The sequence below is a fragment of the Hylobates moloch genome, unplaced genomic scaffold, assembly GCF_009828535.3.
Source record: "Hylobates moloch isolate HMO894 unplaced genomic scaffold, HMol_V3 SCAFFOLD_15, whole genome shotgun sequence".
Lineage (NCBI taxonomy): Eukaryota > Metazoa > Chordata > Mammalia > Primates > Hylobatidae > Hylobates > Hylobates moloch.
This window is the reverse complement of record NW_026652290.1, coordinates 8,604,565-8,625,956: the sequence shown is the minus strand read 5'-3', so window position 1 is coordinate 8,625,956 and position 21,392 is coordinate 8,604,565. Positions and strand designations below refer to the sequence as shown.

Below are 21,392 nucleotides of genomic sequence, written 5' to 3'. Positions count from 1 at the left end.
TCTCCCAGAAACCTTTCTTGCTTCAGAATACTCCCAGCTTCACAGTAGGATATAACCTTTCCTATGTTGCCTTTTGCATAGCTGATCTTAAAGACATGCACATGGGCTCTTTTCTTTCCTTCCTTCCTTCCTTCCTTCTTCTTTTTTTTTTTTTTTTTTTTTTTTGACAGAGTTTTGCTCTTGTTGCCTAGCCTGGAGTGCAGTAGCACGATCTCAGCTCAAACTCCTGACCTCAGTTGATCCACCTGCCTCAGCCTCCCAAAATGCTGGGATTACAGGCGTGAGCTACCACGCCTGGCCTGTACACTTTATTTTTAAGAGATAGAGTCTCACTCTGTCACCTACAAGTGCAGTGGCAGGATCATAGCTCACTGCAGCCTCCAACTCCTGGGTTCAAGCGATCCTCCCACCTCAGTCTCCCAAGTAGCTAGGGCTACAGGCTCACTCCACCACACCTGGCTTATTTTAATTTTTACTTTTTTGGAGAGCTGGCCTCTCGTTACATTACCCAGGCTGGTCTCAAACTCCTGGCTTCAAGCAATTCTCTTACTTTGGCCTCTCAAATCTCTGGGATTACAGGTGTGAGCCAGTGTGTGTGGCCTGAATCGTACAGTTTAAATGAGTGAATTGTATGGTATGTGAAGTATATATCAATAAAGCTATTAAAATGTTTTAAATAAGTAGGATAAGGAAATTGCCATACTTTTATATTAAAACATTACTTTTTTGAGACAGAGTTTTGTTCTTGTCGACCAGGCTGGAGTGCAGTGGTGTGATCTCGGCCCACTGCAACCTCCACCTCCTGGGTTCAAGTGATTCTCCTGCCTCAGCCTCTCAAGTAGCTAGGATTACAGGCATACACCACCACGCCCGGATAAATTTTGTATTTTTGGTAGAGATGGGGTTTCGCCACGTTGGCCAGGCTGGTCTTGAACTCCTGACCTCAGGTGATCCACCTGCCTTGGTCTCCCAAAGTGCTGGGATTACAGGTGTCAGCCACCTTGCCTGGACTATGGATTTGTTAGAAACCAATCTCACATTCATTTCCCCAAAGCATAAAGGACAGAAACACAGATTTCTGTTTTCTGGGACACTCTTACATCCCCAGATCATTCATCTTCCTGTGTACCTGCAGAACTGTCAAGGGCTCAGTGCAGATCTGCTCCTGTGAATCATGGACCTGCAGGCTTCAGGCAATGGAGCACTTCAATCCTATAGAACCATGTATTTTTCTTCCCTTAACAATAAATTCTATTTGAAGGTTAGAGCACGACAAAAAATTCTTTTTTTTTTTTTTTTTTTCCTGCAGAGAGAGATCCACTCCATTAACGTTATCTGAAAGTCATTGGGTAGGGTATTTAGACAAAGCTAGAGTGCCGGGCTGGCCGATCTTAAATGTCAGATGCTTAACTTTTGGGTTCTTGCTGTTTTCTCCCTTTATTTTGGCCAGGTTCTTTAGCTCTAGGACAAGGGATTAAGTTCCCCACACCTGCCCCCTATATCAAGAGTGGCAGATGGGGAGATAAAGAAGCTTCCTGGAGTTCACGCTCCATTTCCTGCTCTGGGGGCTCACATTTAAGATCCCACCCACTCTTGAGCCACTTTATTTCCCTTCTTCATGCATGGCAGGTAGAGCTTGGGTTAGAGTTCTGGGAGCAATTTGAAAATTGCTAGTTGATATGGTTAAGCTTTGTGTCCCCAACCAAATCTCATCTTGAATTGTAATCCCCAGGTGTCAAGGGAGAGACCTGCTGGGAGGTGACTGTATCACCGGGACAGTTTCCCCCATGCTGTTCTCATGGCAGTGAGCTCTCACGAGATCTAATGGTTTTATATGGCAGTTTTCCCTGCTCTTTCTTGCACTCGCTCATTCACCTGCCACCATGTAAGATGTGCCTGTTTCCCCTCTGCCATGATTGTAAGTTTCCTGAGGCCTCCCCCACCATGCAAAAACTGTGAATCAATTAAACCTCTTTCCTTTAGAAATTACCCAGCCTCAGGTAGTATCTTTATACAGTGTGAGAACGGACTAATACACGTCTAGAGGTGAATTTAGAGCAAGCACCAAGAGATACATGCTGAAATAAATGAGCAACTGAATTAGAAAAACAAGCAAAACTTAAGTAAACTTTTATTTTCAAAATGCATCAGATACAACAGAAAAAAATGGCAAAGTCTAACAATAATTAACAAACCAGCCCCTGAGCGGAAGAGTGCTCCAGGGATGAGAGGGGCTGGGTATGGAAAGTTGGTTGGCAGACACAACATTTTTCTAGCTTCAGAAAGTCAGGGAGCCCAGATCACAGCCTGAACATCATGGCATTGGTTACAGATTCTTTACAAAGGTGTTTACCTGTGGGAAGGAGAAAATCATAAGTTTAATTTCACATTTTTAACAGAATTTTCAATAGTCCACCCCCAAAGCATATGCAGCCAAGCCCATGAGGTTTTTGTGAGGAAAGGAAAATAGGCATGGAGAAGAAATGTGGGCAGGCCAGGGTTATATAGCATCAAGTGGTGGAGCTGGGAATACAATCCAGTAGTCTAATTTCCCTAGTTTTAGAACGCCTTAGAGAAGAAAGTCAGCTGGCAAGCACATGTTACAAGTCAATTATTTAACAATTATTAGTCCAGCATACTTTAGAGAATAGGGATTACATTTGTAATTTGCACAAGATTCCATAGGCCTTGGAGTGTGAAATGCAACGTGAGATGCAAAGCACAAGACCCATGATATTGAACTTTGAAGCAAAGGCCAGAAAGATAAAAGTACAACAAAGGAAACCACTGGAAAGCAGGAGTTAAAGTCCTTCCCACCTCTCTCATGAGGTCTTCTTGTTTGGTTACTTCCTCAGAAAAATCATCATTGACATCCAACACCAGCACTGGAATGTTCATCAGAGCCTCAAAGTGGAGCCTATAAGAAGCGTGAATGTTTGGGGGACAGAAAAAAAGAAAAGTAACTTGAGTCAAGTTTCACATACTCGCCAAGTCTTTCTTACTCAGAAAACAGATCTAAATTCAACATGAGTTTTCAAAGAAACTGCATGTAAACTGCATTTAAAAAAATAAATTCAATAAAGTTGGCTGGAAACAGAAAGGTTGAGGTTTCTCTTCATTCTTGAGAGTGATACTAACGGTCAGAGCACCAAACATTTTAAGTGGACAACAAAGCAAGCCTAAAGGGAGGACAGGCAGAAACTAGGAATGCCAACTTAGTAATATTGACAATTTCTCTAACATTTTCAGCCCTTCATGCTGAGCCAACTATCACCATTGATCACAATGTTCAGTCTAGGGAAATGTTAAGAAACAAAGAAAAAGCTGGAGAAATAGAATCTACTGAAAAGGCCCTTGGAATGTAAAGATTATATTCAAATTAAACTTCTTCTGGGCATCTCACTCTTTCGCCCAGGCTGGAGTACAAGTGGTGCGATCTCGGCTCACTGCAACCTTTGCCTCCCAGGTTCAAGTGATTCTCCTGCCTCAGCCTCCCGAGTAGCTGGGATTACAGGCACCTGACACCACACCTGGCTAATTTTTGTATTTTTAGTAGAGACAGGGTTTCACCATGTTGGCCAGGCTGGTCTTGAACTCCTGACCTCAGGTGACTGCCTCAGCCTCCCAAAGTGCTGGGATTACAGGCGTGAGCCACTGCATCCAGCAATATTAAACTTCTGAGTTGGAAAATGCTTGACATTTCCAACCATTTCCAGTATATTCTGAACCTTGCTACAGGGGGCTGCATGCTGAACTTGGTTTTAACTGGCTGTTGGGAGCCAGGTCTCTGTCTGATATATTCTTTTCTCCACTTACCTCGTTGTCTTGTGAATAAGCCAGGCTTCGTGTTGGCCATGCAGCTGCTCTAGATAGGCCAGCTCAATTCCTTTCTCCTCCTCCCTGGCCCTCTGGTACAGTCTCTTCAAACAAACCTAAAAGACAGTCCCCAAGCCCTGATGAGCTCTTTGCTGTTTCGGCTGCTACAATGCAGTCTTCGGGGGCTCTGAGGCTCACCCATAATGTCTATCTTGGGCATTACAAGCCATGCCTTTGCTTCTGCTGTCTTGTTTTCTTATGCAATCAGAGGATCTACACCATTCTTTTCCCATCTCCACCTTAAACCTGCTCTTCCTCTGAAGTATCCTAAGTTAGTTAATGGTGAACATCATCCATCCAGTCATCCAAGCCATGGACCTGGAATTTTCCTTCTCTCTACTATATCTGGGAAGTCACTCAATTCTCTTTCATCTCTCTAGATGGTTCTCTCCTTGCCTCTCCTCTCACCTCTGCCCTTGTCGGGTCCTCTTTACCTCTTACCTGGATTATGGCAAGAGCCTTCTGATTCTGCCTCCTGGAGGCAGGGAAGTATATGGACAGAGTACAGGCCTTAACGTCAGAAAGTCCAGGAGTAAATTCCTGCCTTCATCAGGTACTAGCAGTGCAATCCTTGTGGGCTTCTATTTCCTCATTGTCTACCCATCCACAGCTCACTGAGTTAAGTCGTATTGAGCTCCTGGCAAAAGCTGTTCCCTCCTTCCAGTTTGTCCCCTTCACTCCACCCTTCCGTAGTACGGCAATATAATGACATGACTTTCCTTGCTGAAAATACTTCACAGGCTCTTTACCGCCTACAGCCATAGCCCCAGGGTTCAAAGCAGTATGTATGAATAGCATTGCATTTATAAAATGTTAGGTAATTTGAAATATCTCTTTCATGTCATACCAAACATTCACTCAGGAATAGAATGTAAAATTTGCACAGGTCAAAGATAAAACAAAGAAGTGGAAAAACAAGTGAGGCTTGAGACTAACTCTCCTCTCCCACTGCTTTGCAGAGTGTACATAATTCTATTCTGCATTCATCTGGTAGTGAAGTTTGACGCGCACACTGGCTCAGAAAATGACATCTTCTTTACCTGTCACACAAAGCTACCCCTCCTACTTCTCAACTGCCTTAGCTCTTCCCCTGGACTCACTGCTTTAGCCAGATTTGACCTCTTTCCTGGGGAACAGGCCAGGCTCTTTCACACCTCAAAATTTTTGCTCCAAATGTTTGTTTTGACTGATTTATCCTCAGTCCTCTCTCTGCTTGACAAGTATTTCATTATTCAATATCATCTGTCGTGGAAGAATAGATGGATTAACCCACTGATTTAGGACTTCCCTTTTTTTTTGAGACAGAGTCTCGCTCTGTTGCCAGGCTGGAGTGCAGTGGCGCGATCTCAGCTCACTGCAACCTCTGCCTCCCAGGTTCAAGCCATTCTCTTGCCTCAGCCTCTCAAGTAGCTGGGACTACAGGCAGGAGACACCACGCCCAACTAATTTTTTGTATTTTTAGTAGAGATGGGGTTTCACCATGTCGGCCAGGATGGTCTCGATCTCTTGACATCGTGATCTGCCCACCTGGGCCTCTCGAAGTACTGGGATTACAGGTGTGAGCCACCGCGCCTGGCCAGGACTTCCCTCTTTCAGTAACTTAAGAAATGAAAACTTAATTTCCAAATGTAGTACACAATAATCCCAAAGACTTGGGAGTCTTTGCTGTTTCCCTCTTACCTTACCTTTTCTCTAAGGAAATAAAATTATAGAAACAAATTTCATTAATGGTCAAAAGGTATATGCACTTGCAATTATATACTGCCAGACTGCCTCCTTAGAGGTTAACCAATTTATATTCCCACCGGAAAGGTAGCTTTAGGGTTTCTAAGCATAGCAAAGCTATCTAATTTTTCTTTCCTAGAAAAAAAATGTCTGATTCGTGAAAATAAATTTTTTTTAAATGTGGCTTTATGTTTCCAAGTACACACACAAAGGCAGAACAATTCTTTTTAGGAAAGTTATTTCTAATTATTCATTCACTGCTTGCAGACAAACACTGACACTAACATTGATCTATTAAAATAAGCTAACATATTTCTATTTACTATTAATTTCTTTAACAGAGCAAATGGATTTCCCTGAGAAGTCTAACTCTTAACTGGTGGCAGTATTGAGGGGGGAAAAAAAAAGAAGTCAAAGTAAACTCCTACTATGAACATTTGGCATAACTCTTGCTTTACTGATATGGTTATAACAAATTCTATTTAAAAAAATCCCGTGCAAACAGTGCTTTAGTCTGGCCCCTCTTCATCTCAGTCCTCATGAGGAAGACACACCTGAATGTGAACAGGAAAGATAGTGTAGCTACAAGTGGCAGGGGAGAGACCCTTTACTGGTCTTCTTAACCTGTCCCACCCAGGAAGAAGAACTGCTGCTCTGATTGCTTGGAGTCAGAGACAGAAATGGTCCAGTCTGGTCCGGCTTGCTTGCTTTTAGGAAGTTAGGGGGCCAGGCGCGGTGGCTCACGCCTGTAATCCCAGCACTTTGGGAGGCTGAGGCGGGCGGATTACGTCAGGAGATCGAGACCATCCTGGCTAACATGGTGAAACCCCATCTCTACTAAAAATACAAAAAAAAATTAGCTGGGCGTGGTGGCAGGCACCTGTAGTCCCAGCTACTCGGGAGGCTGAGGCAGGAGAATGGCGTGAACCTGGGAGGCGGAGCTTGCAGTGAGCAGAGATTGCGCCACTCCAGCCTGGGCAACAGAGCAAAACTCCGTCTCAAAAAAAAAAAAGAAAAAAGAAAAAAGAAAAAAAAAGAAGTTAGGGAAGAATAGGTAGAAAGGAGCAGAAGGACCTACGAAGTCCATTTGACATGCTTGAAACTCAGTATTTATGAGGGCTCTGAACTGGAAGATTGGGCACTTGCACAGCTTTTTACATAGTGACATGTCAACTTCTACTCTGCTCTTCCCTTGGGCACAGTTACCTCTGAATTTTTCTTTTCTGCCATTAAGTTGCAATAATCCTTCAACTCTTCTCATTCTACTCCAGCTGAAATATTTCAATTAGCCTCTCCAAAAGGGCGGATCTGCCCCCAAGTGATGACGGTGATGATGATGATGATGATGATCATCATCATCATTATCATCACCATTTGCTATGGTTTGAGTGTATCCCCCAGAATTCATGTGTTGGAAATTTGGTCCTTAGTGTGGTACTGCTGAGAGGTGGGGCCTTTAAGAGGTGATTAGGTTGTTAAGACAGATTAATGCCACTCTCTTGGGACTGGGTTAATTCTGAGTTCTCACTCTCGTGGGATTGGACCAGTTGCCATGACAGCAGGATGTTATAAAGCAAGGCTGCTCCTCCTGTCTTGCCTCTTTTGCACATGCCTGCTCCCTTCCACCTCATCATATGATGAGGCAGCAGGAGGTCCTCAATGGAAGTTAAGGCTGCCCAATTTGGACTTCCCAGTCTCCATAGCTGTGAGCCAAAATAAGCCTCTTTATAAATTAACCAGTTTCAGGCATTCTGTTACAAGGTCATTCAGAGTGCACAAAGAAGAAAAGCAATTAAGACTTTCTTGTTCTCCTTGCTGGGTCCAACTTCTACTCCCCAGAAACAAGAGCCTCTTCAGCTGGCCCAAGTAGCCCCATTTTACTCCCAGGAATGAGTCAGCCCACTTCCTGTCTCACTCCTCCCCAATGCTGGCTTCATGGCACTGAGCTGAATGTGCTGAAGTTCCGTTCTCTTGGAAAAGGTTAAGTCAGCATTCTCACTTCTCCTAATGCTTAGCTCCTCCTGAGAACCTCCTGCTTCTTTCAGTCCAGCCATCCCAAGACTCCCATAGGAAACCTGTCACCTCTTCAAATTCTAACCAGGATCTTTACTCAATCCAACCTCACAGCACTCTCACTCCTCTCTGGCCCAGGCCACAAGCCTTCCTGGGGCTCAGGACTTCTCTCCCAACTTGAACCCTACACTTTGACACTTCAAACTGTCCTCTTTGAGAGGGGACTCCTCTCTCCACAATCGCTGACACTAATCTCTACCCCTAAAGTATAATCCCCTTCTTCTATTCCGGCTCTCAGGCAATGAAGACTATTGAAAGAAGTCACATAAACATGACCCACCTGGTCAACTTGCAATCAATGCATCTAACTTTAGTGTGGTTCTTTCCATGGAAGATTATTAGCCCTCTGGCCTCACTGAATCTTTAGTTCAGTTTTATTTTATTTTAGAAACAAGTTCTTACTCTGTCACCTGGGCTGGAGTATAGTGGCACGATCACAGCTCACTGTAGCCTCGAGCTCCTGGACTTAGGTGACCCTCCTGTCTCACCTCCCCAATAGCTAAAACCACAGGCACACATAACCACACTCGGCTAATTTTTAAACTTTTTTGTAGAGATGGAGTCACACTATATTGCCCAGGCTGGTCTTGAACTCCTGGCCTCAAGTGATCCTCCCATGCCAGCCTCCCAAGTGCTGGGATTGTAGGCATAAGCCACCGCACTGGCCCAGTTTCATTTTAAACTTTAAACCTTATTTATTTCTGTAGAATCTCTTATTCCCTCCTACGATCTAGCTTTTGCCTCAAAATGTCCAGAAACTCTCAACACAAAGATCCCCAATATCTGGTCCCAGTCACATTCAAGGGCCTTTTTTCCTGGTTGCCACCTTCTTAAGGCAAGACCCTTCTTTCCAGTCCTCTCCTCGTTGGCTGGTGTGAGGCTCTGTGATGGGAGCTCTCCCACTCATCCTCTGGTTCTGCTCAGTCTGTTCTCAGCTCCTTTCTGCCCACAAGTCTCAGTTCCATCTCTAAAAAGCATAGCCTCTAGCTTGGAGACAGCTTTCCTTCCTTCTAACAGTATGTGGTATATCTGGCATTTGACTATATATTGGATGTATGTCTCAAAAGCTGAGAGCGGTACATCTCTAAAAAAAAAAACTCACCTTGACTCAGAATCCCACTCCAGAAGAGCCCTTAGAGATCATCTAGATTGAGCCAGTCGATTTTACAGGCAAGGATCTCTCCAGTGGAAAGGTCTCCAGGGGCTGCCCAAGGTCACTACCAGTCAGCAGAAGCCACAGCTCACTTCTGTCTCCAGAGACTCTGGTGCTCCTGCCATGACATCATCCTACTGCATGTAGGATGGCACCAGCCAGAGAGTCACAGAATGGAACTACTATAGTCCATCCTGCCTTCCCAATGGCATCACGGTTCAAAAAAGGGCTATAAATTAGGGCAGTATTATGATGAGGTGAGAAAATTCTCCTTCTCTTCCTCCTCACATCTTATTAAGGAAACCATTGAGACTACACACTCTGATGACCCAGTCAGAGTGAAGGAGGAGCTGAAGCAAGTGGCTACAGGTCAGAGCGTCCCACCTGCAAACCCTAAGCGTCATCATAAAGATGACATTCGATTTGCTCTGCTGTTGCTACATCAACAGCGATCCTTTTATGCATAGTCAATGGCTTTAGCACTCTGCTACACGAAGCCAGTGGGGAACAGGGTGCTCAACGCTGGGACAGAAGGGTGTCCCCCACTGCTCTCTGTGCTGCAGGTAATGTCTATGCTCTAATCTCTCCAACCAGAAAATCAGGGGCTTGGAGAATGTCACTTCTTAGGTTTCATATGGCCCTAAAGTCTAAGGCTTTAGGTTCAGTGTTACCTGGGGAGAAGCCTGGAGGTAGATGAAGCCATGTAATGTGATCCGGCTGGCAAACTCCCACAGGAGAAAAGAATGCCAGTCCTGATAGATATGCCACTCGATGTCACTGAGGGAACCATTTTCAAAAAGATTCTTTGCAAAGATATACCTGGTTGGAAGTGGGATGGGAATGGGGAGGGCAGGGGAATGGGAAATGGAATGAAAGGTACGAGAGAGAGAGAGAAGCAGAAAAATCAATAACCAACTTGTTCCATGTCTGTTCAAACCACTTAACCTTTCTAGCTCCTCATCAATCCTTAAGAAATCTGAATTCTTAACCCATATATCCCTCCCTGCTCAATACTAAGATGGGAAATAGGATCTAGACTTTGGAGGGTGAAATCACAGCTTTCCAGATGGATTGATTCACTGGAAGAAAAGAGACAGAAGATAGTATCATTGGTCCCTAACAATTTTCTCTGCTAGAAACCAGTCAGAACATACAGCAAATATATGTAAACTTGAACTTTTGAGATTTCCTTATTATTATTATAGCAAGGCCCAAAACAAATAAACAAGTGAATCCAGTATAAATCCACTCACTAAATTTCATACAAGGACTGAGAGCTTCTAAGTCTCTAGGCTACTGAGCCATCCTTTTGTTTAGTTGAGACATGCAGAAGAAATAGTATTTATGTGGTGTCCTCTGTGGAGCACAAAATGCATTTCCTACTAATTTCAGTATTACTAAGAAAGCAGACTCTCCTGCAAAATGCATTATGAGCTCCTGCTTGCTTGCTTCCTCTGCTGCTGAGTTTCTAGTTCAGATAAAAGAAAGCTAAAGCTAAAAATCAAACCAGCTTTGCCCCCCGCTTATTTCTACAACCAAAAGAGCATCTGGTAAACAGGAAATCAGAGCTAAACATAAACCATGGCTTCAGACAAACCAGGGGTCAATTCTGCTTTCAAACCTCAGGCATTTTAATACAAAACACAATTTGCATCCTAAACAAGGGACTCCAGTTTTCAAGGCAATGCTCAGCAACTGGCCACTTCGGAGAAAATAAAATTAAGAACCCTTGTGTACGATGGCTCAGGAAAGTACAGACTGCAAGGCTGTGAGTGTCACCATTAAGAGAATACCTTCCAGAATAACATTCCAGAGTCTGATACTGGCTGAAACATTCACTAGCTATGTAACCTCAGGCAAGTCACCTAAATCCTCTCAGCCCGTTATGATGATGTCTTGTAATAATCCTCACAAAGTGCTTAGAAGAGTGACTGGCACATAGTATTCTAGATATCTTAGTTATTATTATAACTGCTTTTTGTTAGGCTATGAAGAAGCTAACTTAGAAACTCCAAAAGTAAACTTTCCCAGTCTGGAATGGTATAGCCAGTCTAGTTGATGAGAACAAATAAAAGGGTAACATTTTAAACTCAAAATGTTTTTGAGTGCTTCACAGATAACTAGAAGATGAAATTAAGATCCTATAAAGTGGCCACGCACTGTGACTAACACCTGTAATCCCAGCACTTTTGGAGGCTGAGGCGGGCGGATCACCTGAGGCCGGGAATTTGAGACCAGCCTGGCCAACATGGTGAAACCCTGTCTCTACTAAAAACACAAAAATTAGCCAGGCATGATGGCGTGTCCCTGTAATCCCAGCTACTCAGGAGACTGAGGCACAAGAATTGCTTGAACCCAGGAGGCAGAGGTTGCACTGAGCCGAGATTATACCACTGCACTCCAGCCTGGGCGACAGAGCGAGACTGTCTTAAAACAAAAAGGATCTTATAAAGAGAAATTAAAGATTTGCTAATAAGCTCTATGAAAGGGGTTCTTGGCTTTCTTGAGAAAGAGCACTTCCTTTATTTCTTCAAAGCTTGTGGTGGTGATGGGGTGAGGGGTAGAAGGGTGTGGTGCTGAGTGGGAGGAAAGTACTGCAGACTGAATGCAGGGGCTGCAGGACAGAACAGGGCATAAGGATCTAGGAGTCAGGGCCTCTGCTCTAAAACCATATGCTAATGTTTCCTTTAACTCAAACAGAAAAGACTAAGATTTCTTCCTCCCTATAATCAACTCTCCCAGATAACCTGTGTTCCTCCTTTGGAACAAATATCACACATGTGAGCGTGTGTTCAGTCCCTGTTAGGCAGGGACTGGGTCTGCCTTATTCACTGCTACAGCCCCAGGGCCAGCCTTGGTGCTTCAACATAGGAGGCATCCAATAAATCCGTGCGAGTGAACAAAGTCTAAATTACCCTCGGGATTAGAACTTGTGATTAGTTTTCCTTTCTGTCTCAAAAATGCCCTCACTGAAGATAGCACCTGGAATGTTGTATGCCCATAGTATAATCAATTCTTACCTCTTCCTTTACAAGCAAAGGTTAAGATCCATGCAGCTTCTTAATGCATTTCTAATTAACAAAGTGTTTCTACTTCTCTATTTTCCTCTGAGGGTCTCACACACCTACTTCATAAAGGGGCTAGAAATAAAGACTGTCTATGTTCCCAAGCAACCCATGTGGTTAATGTAATTCAACTTCTGAGTCCGAGAGGCATGGCTTGGGAGAGAACAGAGGAAAACAGGCAGGTGGCATACCCAACAGCTGAAAAAGAAGTAAAACCTATAGCCCAGCCATTTGTAATTCACATATTTAGCTTTTATAAAAAGTAGGCTCTCTCGGGGTACATAAACAAGGAACGGATAGCCTATAGGGTTTGTTTTACATATCTTCCATGATTTTAGGGTAAAGTCAGAAAAATCACTTGTCATTCACAAATGTATCCTTATTTTTTTTTCTTCTAGGAGGCTTTCTGGAAGTACTAAGAAATAGAACTAGTTTGTCTAATTTGGAATTAAAAGAGTAACCAACTGAGTGTCTTCAGCAGTGACGATGAAAATGTACCGCTTCCCATTTTGATAATTCAAAGAGCCTTAAGGAAGATCGTTTTGCTTGAAAGCACCATTTCATACTGACACTGGTCATTCATAGGCTTCAGATAAGAAAAACTCCAGCAGGGTCCAGATCAAGCCATCCTGACTTTGTCTCTAGGCGGCTTAACCTTAAGTCACAGCCTGGTCTCTGCAGCAGAGCCAGGCATTCCGGAGCCTGCATGGCCTAGCTCTTCTGGAGCAGATGGGCTCACTTCCCAGGGTGCTGCTAGCTTGCATTCAAAGTGACTTCACATCTCACTCCCTCAGGTGGTCAGGTGGTCAGGATGATGCCCATCCCTGATCTGACACAGGCACTGATGTCCACTAGACTCTGGCCAGCAAGAAGCCCTCTCACAGAAGAAGGGGTCAAAAAGGGCTAAATCTGAGACAGAAGCCAGTTTCTCAGATGTGCTATTTCTGCCTAAGTATCCTTTCTTGAAGAATAAAAAAAAAAAAGGCTGAAAATATCTCTTACATCATTTTTAGGAACACAAATTTTAATTTCATCTGCTTTTTTCTTAAAGGGGATAACCAACCACTGAATCATTTGATTTCTTAGAATATACACTGCTACTTAAGTGTCTATTCTGTGCCTTTTAGCATGTGATGGTTACATTAGGTGGCTACCAGCTTGCTCCATGCCAGAGAATAAGGAAACATAAGGTAATCAGTAGCAATGTAAGAAATTCAAAGCATTCAGTTGATGAAAAACCCAATTTGCTTTTTTGACATAGATGACAATCTGGTAGAAGTACAACTCTGGACAAATGTGTATAGTGTTGTCTTTAAAAAAGAAGACAATTTTTCGAAGTATAATTATCAGTGACCATAGCAGTGCAGGATCTGTGCAAGATCAAACAGGCAGCACTGGGCATGGGGCTTGTGACTGGTGGAGGGCTTGGCATTTTACCTGTCACTGTACACAGACCTCTCAAAGATCTGTACTGGCTTCCTGGCCTGTAAGAGTTTCTCAGGGAAGGGCTCCAGCTGTACTTTCAGGCGGCTCAAAAAGGAAAATGTCTGGAATGTGTAGGACCATCGTGCTGGCTCCCGGTACATCATATCCAGCAAGTTTCCAAGACTTTGGGCGCAGGCCTAGAGGGAGATGAAAAAAAGAAGAAAATTTCCTAGAAAGCATATTTAATCCATGGGGTACACCCCTTCACACACACCCCTATCTCCCCAAACAGGTTTAATAATAATGAAAGAAGGAATTACAAAAGTTTCCTTCCACCAAAAAGGTAGAATCAGATCCCCAGCTTAGTCAAAATTTCATAATCAGGGATGAGATTTTCCTACCTGTTAAACAAGACTCTCTAAAGGGAGATGACATGCCACTTCAATATAACAAAAGCAGAGGAAGAACCATATATAGAATTAACACGATCACTGATTGAGGGATTTGTGAAGTCTGTCTGGGGAGCAGTTAACGTCAACAACCATCTAAAATTTAACTCTGAATCAAATCTTTCCACTATAACACTATGTTGCCTCTCTTTTGAGCTTCCATCTGTAGTTATTTGTCTATAAAATGTCAAGGCAAACCAGAAAGCAACTGCTTATTTGAAAATCCAACCAATCAACCATGAAATAGAATTTTATCTTTCATATAATGAGTACAATTTGTTTGTTAAAACAAAACCCTACTTAATTCTAGAGACTTTATGAAACATAATTAAAACGTTTCACTTACTCGGCATGTGCAAGTGGGCACAAGTGTGGGATGTTCAGCAGCCCCGGATTCTTTTTTTTTTTTTTTTTGTGAGACAGAGTCTCACTCTGCCACGCAGGCTGGAGTGCAGTGGCGCGATCTCAGCTCATTGCAACCTCCCGGCTCACTGCAACCTCCGCCCTCTTCCCCACCCCAGCCGAGTTCAAGTGATTCTCCTGCCTCAGCCTCCTGAGTGGCTGGGATCACAGGCGCCCGCCACCACGACAAGCTAATTTTTGTATTTTTAGTAGAGACGGGGTTTCACCATGTTGGCCAGGCTGGTCTCGAACTCCTGCCCTCCCAAAGTGCTGGAATTACAGGTGTGAGCCACCATGCCCAGCCCCAGATTCTTTTCTGGATCTGCCATTGACTCAACAATGCAAAAGTGAGTTTTGTGTACAGAAGCACTTTGGATCTGTATTTTTCATTCAATCGCCATTAACTGAAGGCCTGTGTGGATGAGGTGCTACATGGACAGGGTACCGTAAGGGTATAGAAAAAGGAATTAACATTTATTTCAACCTTTACTGTGGTATGTTACCTCATTTAATCTTCAAAACGGCTTCATGAGGTAGGTACTGTTGTAATGCCCATTTTCCAGAGGGGAAAATCCACTCAGAGGTTAAGTAACTTATTTGTGCAAGGTTTCATGGCGAGTAAATGTTGAAGGGACTCAAACCTGGCTTCTTCTAACCTCATCATTCCAACACCCTCCATCTAAAGGTGAACAAGACAGTTCCTGAACTCAAAGAGCTCACAATGCAAAAAGGAAGAGGGTGACAAGGATATACAAAGCTGGAATGTAAGGCAGAACATGTGATGAAGGGACAATTACTGATGGTGGAAGGAATCTCAGGGAGTTTCTGAAAGAAAGTGGCATTAAGCTGGGAAGTAACTGATGAGTAGAATTCTCACAGATGGAAATGGAGATTAAGAAGACTGTACTTCAGGTAGAGACAACAGTACAGAAGGAGAAAAAAGATTAAACAACAGTAAGAAGTCCAATTTGGCTAAATAGCACTATTAGATTCCAAAGAAGGGTCTTAGCCCTTTGAAAGGCTTCAGCAGGAACAACACATATAGAGCAGAGTGGACCAAAAAAACATTTAACTCGGAGGTGTTTTCGGGATTTCCCTCCTTCTGACCCCCCAAGCCCACACATACCAGCATCACACATGGCCCCTGACTAAGAGCTGGAGGTAGAAGTAGGAGGACAAATTTGAGTCTCCTATAGTCTCTGTGGTGTCACTAGAGATGGTAGGGAGCAGCCCTGGGCCTGTAGCACAATTCACACACTGTATGTGGAGTGGAGTGCTATGCTGGCAGATGCAGTAGGTTGACTGGTGGGTTCTATTGCACCAGTGGGCTTTGGGCTATCAAAGAGAGACTCTTCTGGAGCAAAAAATGTAAAAGAAGCCAACACAATTTCTGAAAGAACCCATCTCAGCTACAGAACAAATGCAAACATCCTTCCAAAAATATAAGCAAACAGAAGAACAATAACTGGACACAAACATACTTAGCAATTCAAAAGGAGAGGACTAGTGTCTGTGCTCAGACAGGCTGTTGTCAGAAACAGGAGAAAACAAAAGATACTGCCTTGCTGATAAAACAAGAATAGGCTATCATAAAAAGGAGCAATAAGAAAATAACTTTCTTAGAGGTGAAAAATGCAATTGCCAAAGTAAAACACCCAATGAAGATAATGAAGACGGTAACTAGCAGGTTGTATAATGCAGTAAACCTAATAGTGAATTAGAAGATCCTTACAGAGTATCAGTTTAAGGGCTAGGTATGGGGGCTCGCACCTATAACCCAAGCACTTTGGGAGGCCACGGCAGGAGGACTGCTTGAGGCCAAGAGTTCAAGACCAACTTGGGCAACACAGCGACATTCTGTCTCTACAAAAAAATTTAAAAGTTACCTGGGCATAGTGGTGCATGCCTGTAGTCCCAGCTACTCTGGAGGCTGAGATGGGAAGATCTGCTTGAACCTAGGAGTTCAGTGCTACAGTGAGCTATACACTTGATCTTAGCCAAAAAGGCTGAGAAGCAATGCTGCAGTGAGCTATAATAGGGCCACTGCATTCCAGCCTGGGTGACAGAGTGAGACTCTCTAAAAAAAAAGAAAAGAGTATCAGCTTAAGAAATTCTCCCTAGGGGCTGGACATGGTGGCTCATGCCTGTAATCCCAGCACTTTGGGAGGCCAAGGCGGGTGAATCGCCTGAGGTCAAGAGTTCGAGACCAGTCTGGCCAACATGGTGAAAGCCTGTCTATAAAAATACAAAATTAGCCGGGCATGGTGGCATGCCTGTAATCCCAGTTACCTGGGAGGCTGAGGCAGGAGAATCGCTTGAACCTGGGAGGCGGAGGTTACAGTGAGCTGAGATCATACCATTGCACTCCAGCCTGGGCAACAGAAGCGAAACTCCATCTTTAAAAAAAAAAAAAACCTGAATAACTGAGGCAGAAAACAGTTGTCCAATAATGATTCCCCTCAAACAGCACTGAATCCATATAATCTTAAAGATGATTTCTATCATACCTTCAAGGAATAGATCATTTCTATGCTAGAAAAGATGCAAAATTTCTCATTTTCATAACATTGACGGTAAAACGTGTCACAAACTACACATGGGCCAGGCATCACAGCTCACACCTGTGATCCCAACACCTTGGGAGTCTGAGGTGGAAGGGTCGCTTGAGCCCAGAAGTTCGAGACCAGCCTGGGCAGCAAAGTGAGACCCTACCTCTACAAAAAAAAAAAATTTTTTTTTAAATAGATGGGGACAGTGGTATGCACCTATAGTCCCAACTCACCAAGAGACTGAGGTGGGAAGATACCTGAGTCCAGGACTTCAAGGCTGCAGTGAGCTATGATCATGCCACTGCACTCCAGCCTGGGTGACAGAGGAAGACCCTGCCTAAAAAGAACCCAAAAGTCAAAACAAACAAAAATCACCATACACATAAATAATAATACCAACCAACTGTATAAATAAATATACATGCAAAATTCCAAACAACACATTACCAAATTAATGGAATAGTACATCATGGCCAAAAAAAAGTTCATTCTAGAAATGTGAGGATGGTACCATTATTAAATCTATGACTAATACTAAGAGATTAAAAAAGAAAAACCCCTTGTTTATCTCACTAGATGCTAAAGTGGTTTTTGATGGAAATTCAACATTTGATCGTGATAAAAACAGTTACTATTCTAGTAACAAAAGGGTACATCTACCACATGGTCTATTGAAATGAATAACAAACACTAAACTTAACTGATATATTAGAGGCAGTTTCATTAATGACAGAACAAGATAAGGAAACTACCCTCACTGCTATTAGTTTATATGGCTTTGGAAGTTCTACCCAATGAAAGAAAACAAGAAAATAGAAATGTGGTACAGATATTAGAAAACTCTTCCAAATGATTACTATTTAGAGACAACTATTATTTTCCAAAACTCCAAGCAAATAAAAAAAAAATGAGAAATTAAGTCATATAAGATAAATATAACAATCAACTGTTTTCCATTAAAACAGCAATAACTAGTTTCAGAAGATGATGTGGAAAAAAGATCCCAGTCACAATAAAAACAAAATATATATTCTGCTCAGAAATAAACAAGAATACTACTGGATAAGTAGATAACCATTTGTGAAAAAATTAAAGTCCTATAACTTGTAAAGCCACTTAAAACATAAAACCACAAAAGCAACACAAAGAAATAGATTATTTTTATACTCTTGGGCTACAATTTTAACATCAAAGGTGCTAACTATGAGGAAAAAGGAGGACAGGTTAGACTACATAAAAACTGAAATGTATTATATTGTAAAAATATATTATATACCAAGATACAAGAAAAATGACATGGCCGGGCGCAGTGGCTCACACCTGTTATCTCAGCACTTTGGGAGGCCAATTCAGGCGGATTACCTGAGGTCAAGAGCTCCAGACCAGCCTGGCCAACATGGTGAAACCCCATCTCTACTAAATATACAATAATTAGCTGGGTGTGGTGGCAGGCACCTGTAATCCCAGCTACTGAGGAGGCTGAGGGAGGGAGAACTGCTTGAACTCGGGAGGCAGAGGTTGTGCTGAGCCAAGATCACACCACTGGACTACAGCCTGGGCGACAGGGCGAGACTCTGTCTCAAAAAAAAAAAAAAAGAAAAGAAAAGAAAAGAAAAATGACAAACAAATATATGACAGAGTTAATATACTTAACATACAATGAGTTTTTATGAAGCCATTACACAAAGATGAAGATCTCAATAGAAAAAAACAAGGCAAGGGGTTTGGACAGGCAATTCACTAAAGAATAAAAAGATACACAAAGCATGGCTTTATATTAAAAAACAAACAGTATAGCTACAATGATATTCATCATTGCAACACTGCTTATAATAGGAAGAAATTAGAAAACTAAATATTCAAAATAGAGGACTGGATAACTAAATGATAATATTCATATTATGCAGTACACTACAACCATTAAAATGACATTACTGTGAAAGGGAGATCTTGTCTATTAAGTGACATACAGGTGGCAATCAAAATTTTTGTTTCAAAAAGCAAATGTATATATATTTTATACATTTATGTAAGTATATGTAAATCTATACATTTTTTCTGTAGAAAAATGTCCATTTTACTTCTGAATAATGGGATTACAGGATGATTAGTTATCTATTGCTGCCTAACAAATTATGCCAAAATTCAGTGGCTTAAACAAAAACATTCATTATCTCAGTTTCTATAGGGCAGGAATTTGGGAAGGAGCTTAGCTGGGTGGCTGGGCTTCAGGGTTTCTCATGAAGTTTCAGTCAAGATGTTGGCTGAGGCTACAGTTGTATGAAGGCTTGACTGTGGCTCAAAGATCCAATTTCAAAAAGACATGTACCTGTTCACAAGAGGCCTCAGTTCCTTCCGTGTGGCCCCCTTGAAAAGGCTGCTTCCTGACATGGCAGCTGGCTTCCCCCAGAACAAGATGGAAGCTACAGTGTCTCTTATGACCTACCCTAGAAAGGTATTTCTTATTTTTGCTACTTTCTATTTACTAGAAACAAATCACAAAGTCCAGCTGCATTCAAGGCAAGAATTACGCTCTACTTCTAGAAGGGAGGAATATCAAACAATTGTGAACATGCAATCATGTACCACTTAACAACAGGAATATGTTCTGAGAAATGTGTCGTTAGACAATTTTGTCACTGTGTGACCATCAGAGAATGTACTCACACACACCTAGATAGGATAGCCTGCTACACACCTAGGCTATATGATACACCCTATTGCTCCTAGGCTACAAAGCTGTATCACATGCTACTGTATTGAATACTGTAGGCAATTGTAACACAATGGTAAGTATTTGTGTATCTAAACATAGAAAAGGTACAGTAAAAATATGTTGTTATAATCTTATGGGGCCACCACTGTATACAAGGTCTATCATTGACAGAAACATCATTATGCAGCCCATGACTGTATTTTGAAATACACACAGGTGACCTGTGGCATACTCAGAAAAAGATATATAATTTATTCCTGCATAGGAAAGTTAATTTCACAAATACACACACAGGCACACATACAGACATATAAACAGACAACTTAAGAAGCAAAAATCCTCAATAGGCATGATATGCCAGCCACAAAAGGTAACACAATTCTGGGTTGGAATAAAAAAAAAATGGCACCTAGAACAAGTTCCATGATACTCTGTCCCACTTAGGCTACATCCAGAATGTCCTGTTCACCTCCAAGTAGCACTCTTAGTAAATCCAAAGTGGAAAGTGAACAAACTAGGACTCATCACTTAGGTAAAGTTACTTCAGAGTAAAGAATAGCCTGGAGGAAAACTGCAGGTATTTGGCTTGAAAGAGAGAAGACTTGACCAGGCGTGGTGGCTCATGCCTATAATCCCAGCACTTTGGAGGCCAAGGTGGGTGGATCGATTGAGCCCAGGAGTTTGAGACCAGCCTGGCCAACATGGTGAAACCCTGTCTCTACTAAAGATACAAAAAGTATCCCAGCATGGTGGCATGCACCCATAGTCCCAGCTACTCAGGAGGCTGAGGCATGAGAACTGCTTGAACCCAGGAGGTGGAGGTTACAGTGGGCCGAGATCACACCATTGCACCCCAGCCTGGGTGACAGAATGAGATTGTCAAAAAAAAAAAAAAGAAAAGAAAAGAAAAAAGGAGAGAGACTTGAGGGGGAGAAAGAACAGGAAAATCATTACCTTCAACTATATATAGGGCTGTTACGGGGAAAAGTTAAAAGACTTAGGAGGTAGAACTTGAACCAATGAGTCAGAGTCACAGGGGTGCAACATGGCTCACTAAAAGGCAGAATTGTTTAGTAATTAGAGTTAAGAACCAGAATGTGCCACTCAGTGAATATTCCAGGTGGCGGCAGGAGCAGTTCATGGTGCCTGAGGAGGCATGGTGCTTCTGCTCCCTCTGAGGGTCATGTCCAAACAGGTCCTTCCTTACTCAGACTGATGTGGCTGGAAACCAACCCTATGGCCTCTGCCAAAGCCATAGTCTTGACACCAGGGCCTAAGCCATGAGGTATAAGTGAAATGTACTGTGCTTGGCATAGTACAGTGCCTGGCACATAGTACATGCTCATAAATGTTAGCTGTTACCTTTCCCATTGACTCAAAATGTGACTGGAACCTCTCTAATATCCCTTCCAATTTCTAAGACTTTATTTAAAAAGTTAAAATCACTATAATTAGCTATTAATCCTAGTGGTTAGCTTAAGTAATAATATAAATACTTAAGTGTAAGAATGACAAAATTCATCTTCAAAGCCATCCATGATGGTTGGACACGATTTGGGAAACCACAAACAACAGAGGCAGTCACTTAGATAGACATATAAAAACCACAAAAATCAAAACTACACATATTCAAACAAGTTATATCCTCTCTGATCTATGTGGCCTGCTTTCTGGAATGAAGCTATTTTAAAAAGGACACTCAAACTGGGCTACTTTACTCACTGAGAGTAAATTAAATTATGACAATTAGATTATTCACCCATGCCTGCCAACTACCCACCACAACTAAAAACTTACTTTTTGGGTGCCAGCAGCCTGGATATCCTGCCATGTTGCTACAGGTTCTGTAGCTATGTGCCATTCTGGGTAAGTTTTCGTGAGTAACTTCACAAACGTGGACTTTCCCACAGCTGCAATGCAAACAGCATGTATTGGGATGTTTCCCAAATCAGGGTGGAA

The 21,392-nt window shown here is 42.5% G+C and overlaps 1 protein-coding gene across 4 annotated transcripts in view; it reads right to left on the bottom strand.

Moving 5' to 3' along the window:
- Window positions 1–2,100: 2,100 nt before the first annotated feature.
- The window catches only part of DGUOK (deoxyguanosine kinase), a 31,234-nt gene continuing 11,942 nt past the window's right edge, over window positions 2,101–21,392 (bottom strand). Inside the window, exons 2-7 of one of the 4 annotated variants that reach the window (XM_032178254.2) lie at window positions 21,231–21,343; window positions 13,330–13,514; window positions 9,499–9,646; window positions 3,817–3,932; window positions 2,818–2,917; window positions 2,101–2,353 (exon numbers count right to left, since the gene is read on the bottom strand). In XM_032178254.2, the coding sequence (XP_032034145.1) occupies window positions 2,327–2,353; window positions 2,818–2,917; window positions 3,817–3,932; window positions 9,499–9,646; window positions 13,330–13,514; window positions 21,231–21,343 (689 nt within the window). In that variant the 3' untranslated portion in view covers window positions 2,101–2,326. Of the gene's footprint in view, window positions 2,354–2,817; window positions 2,918–3,816; window positions 3,933–9,498; window positions 9,647–13,329; window positions 13,515–16,933; window positions 17,051–21,213; window positions 21,345–21,392 lie in introns of those variants that run through there. The other 3 variants (XM_058428702.1, XM_058428703.1, XM_032178255.2) reach the window with 3 other exon arrangements.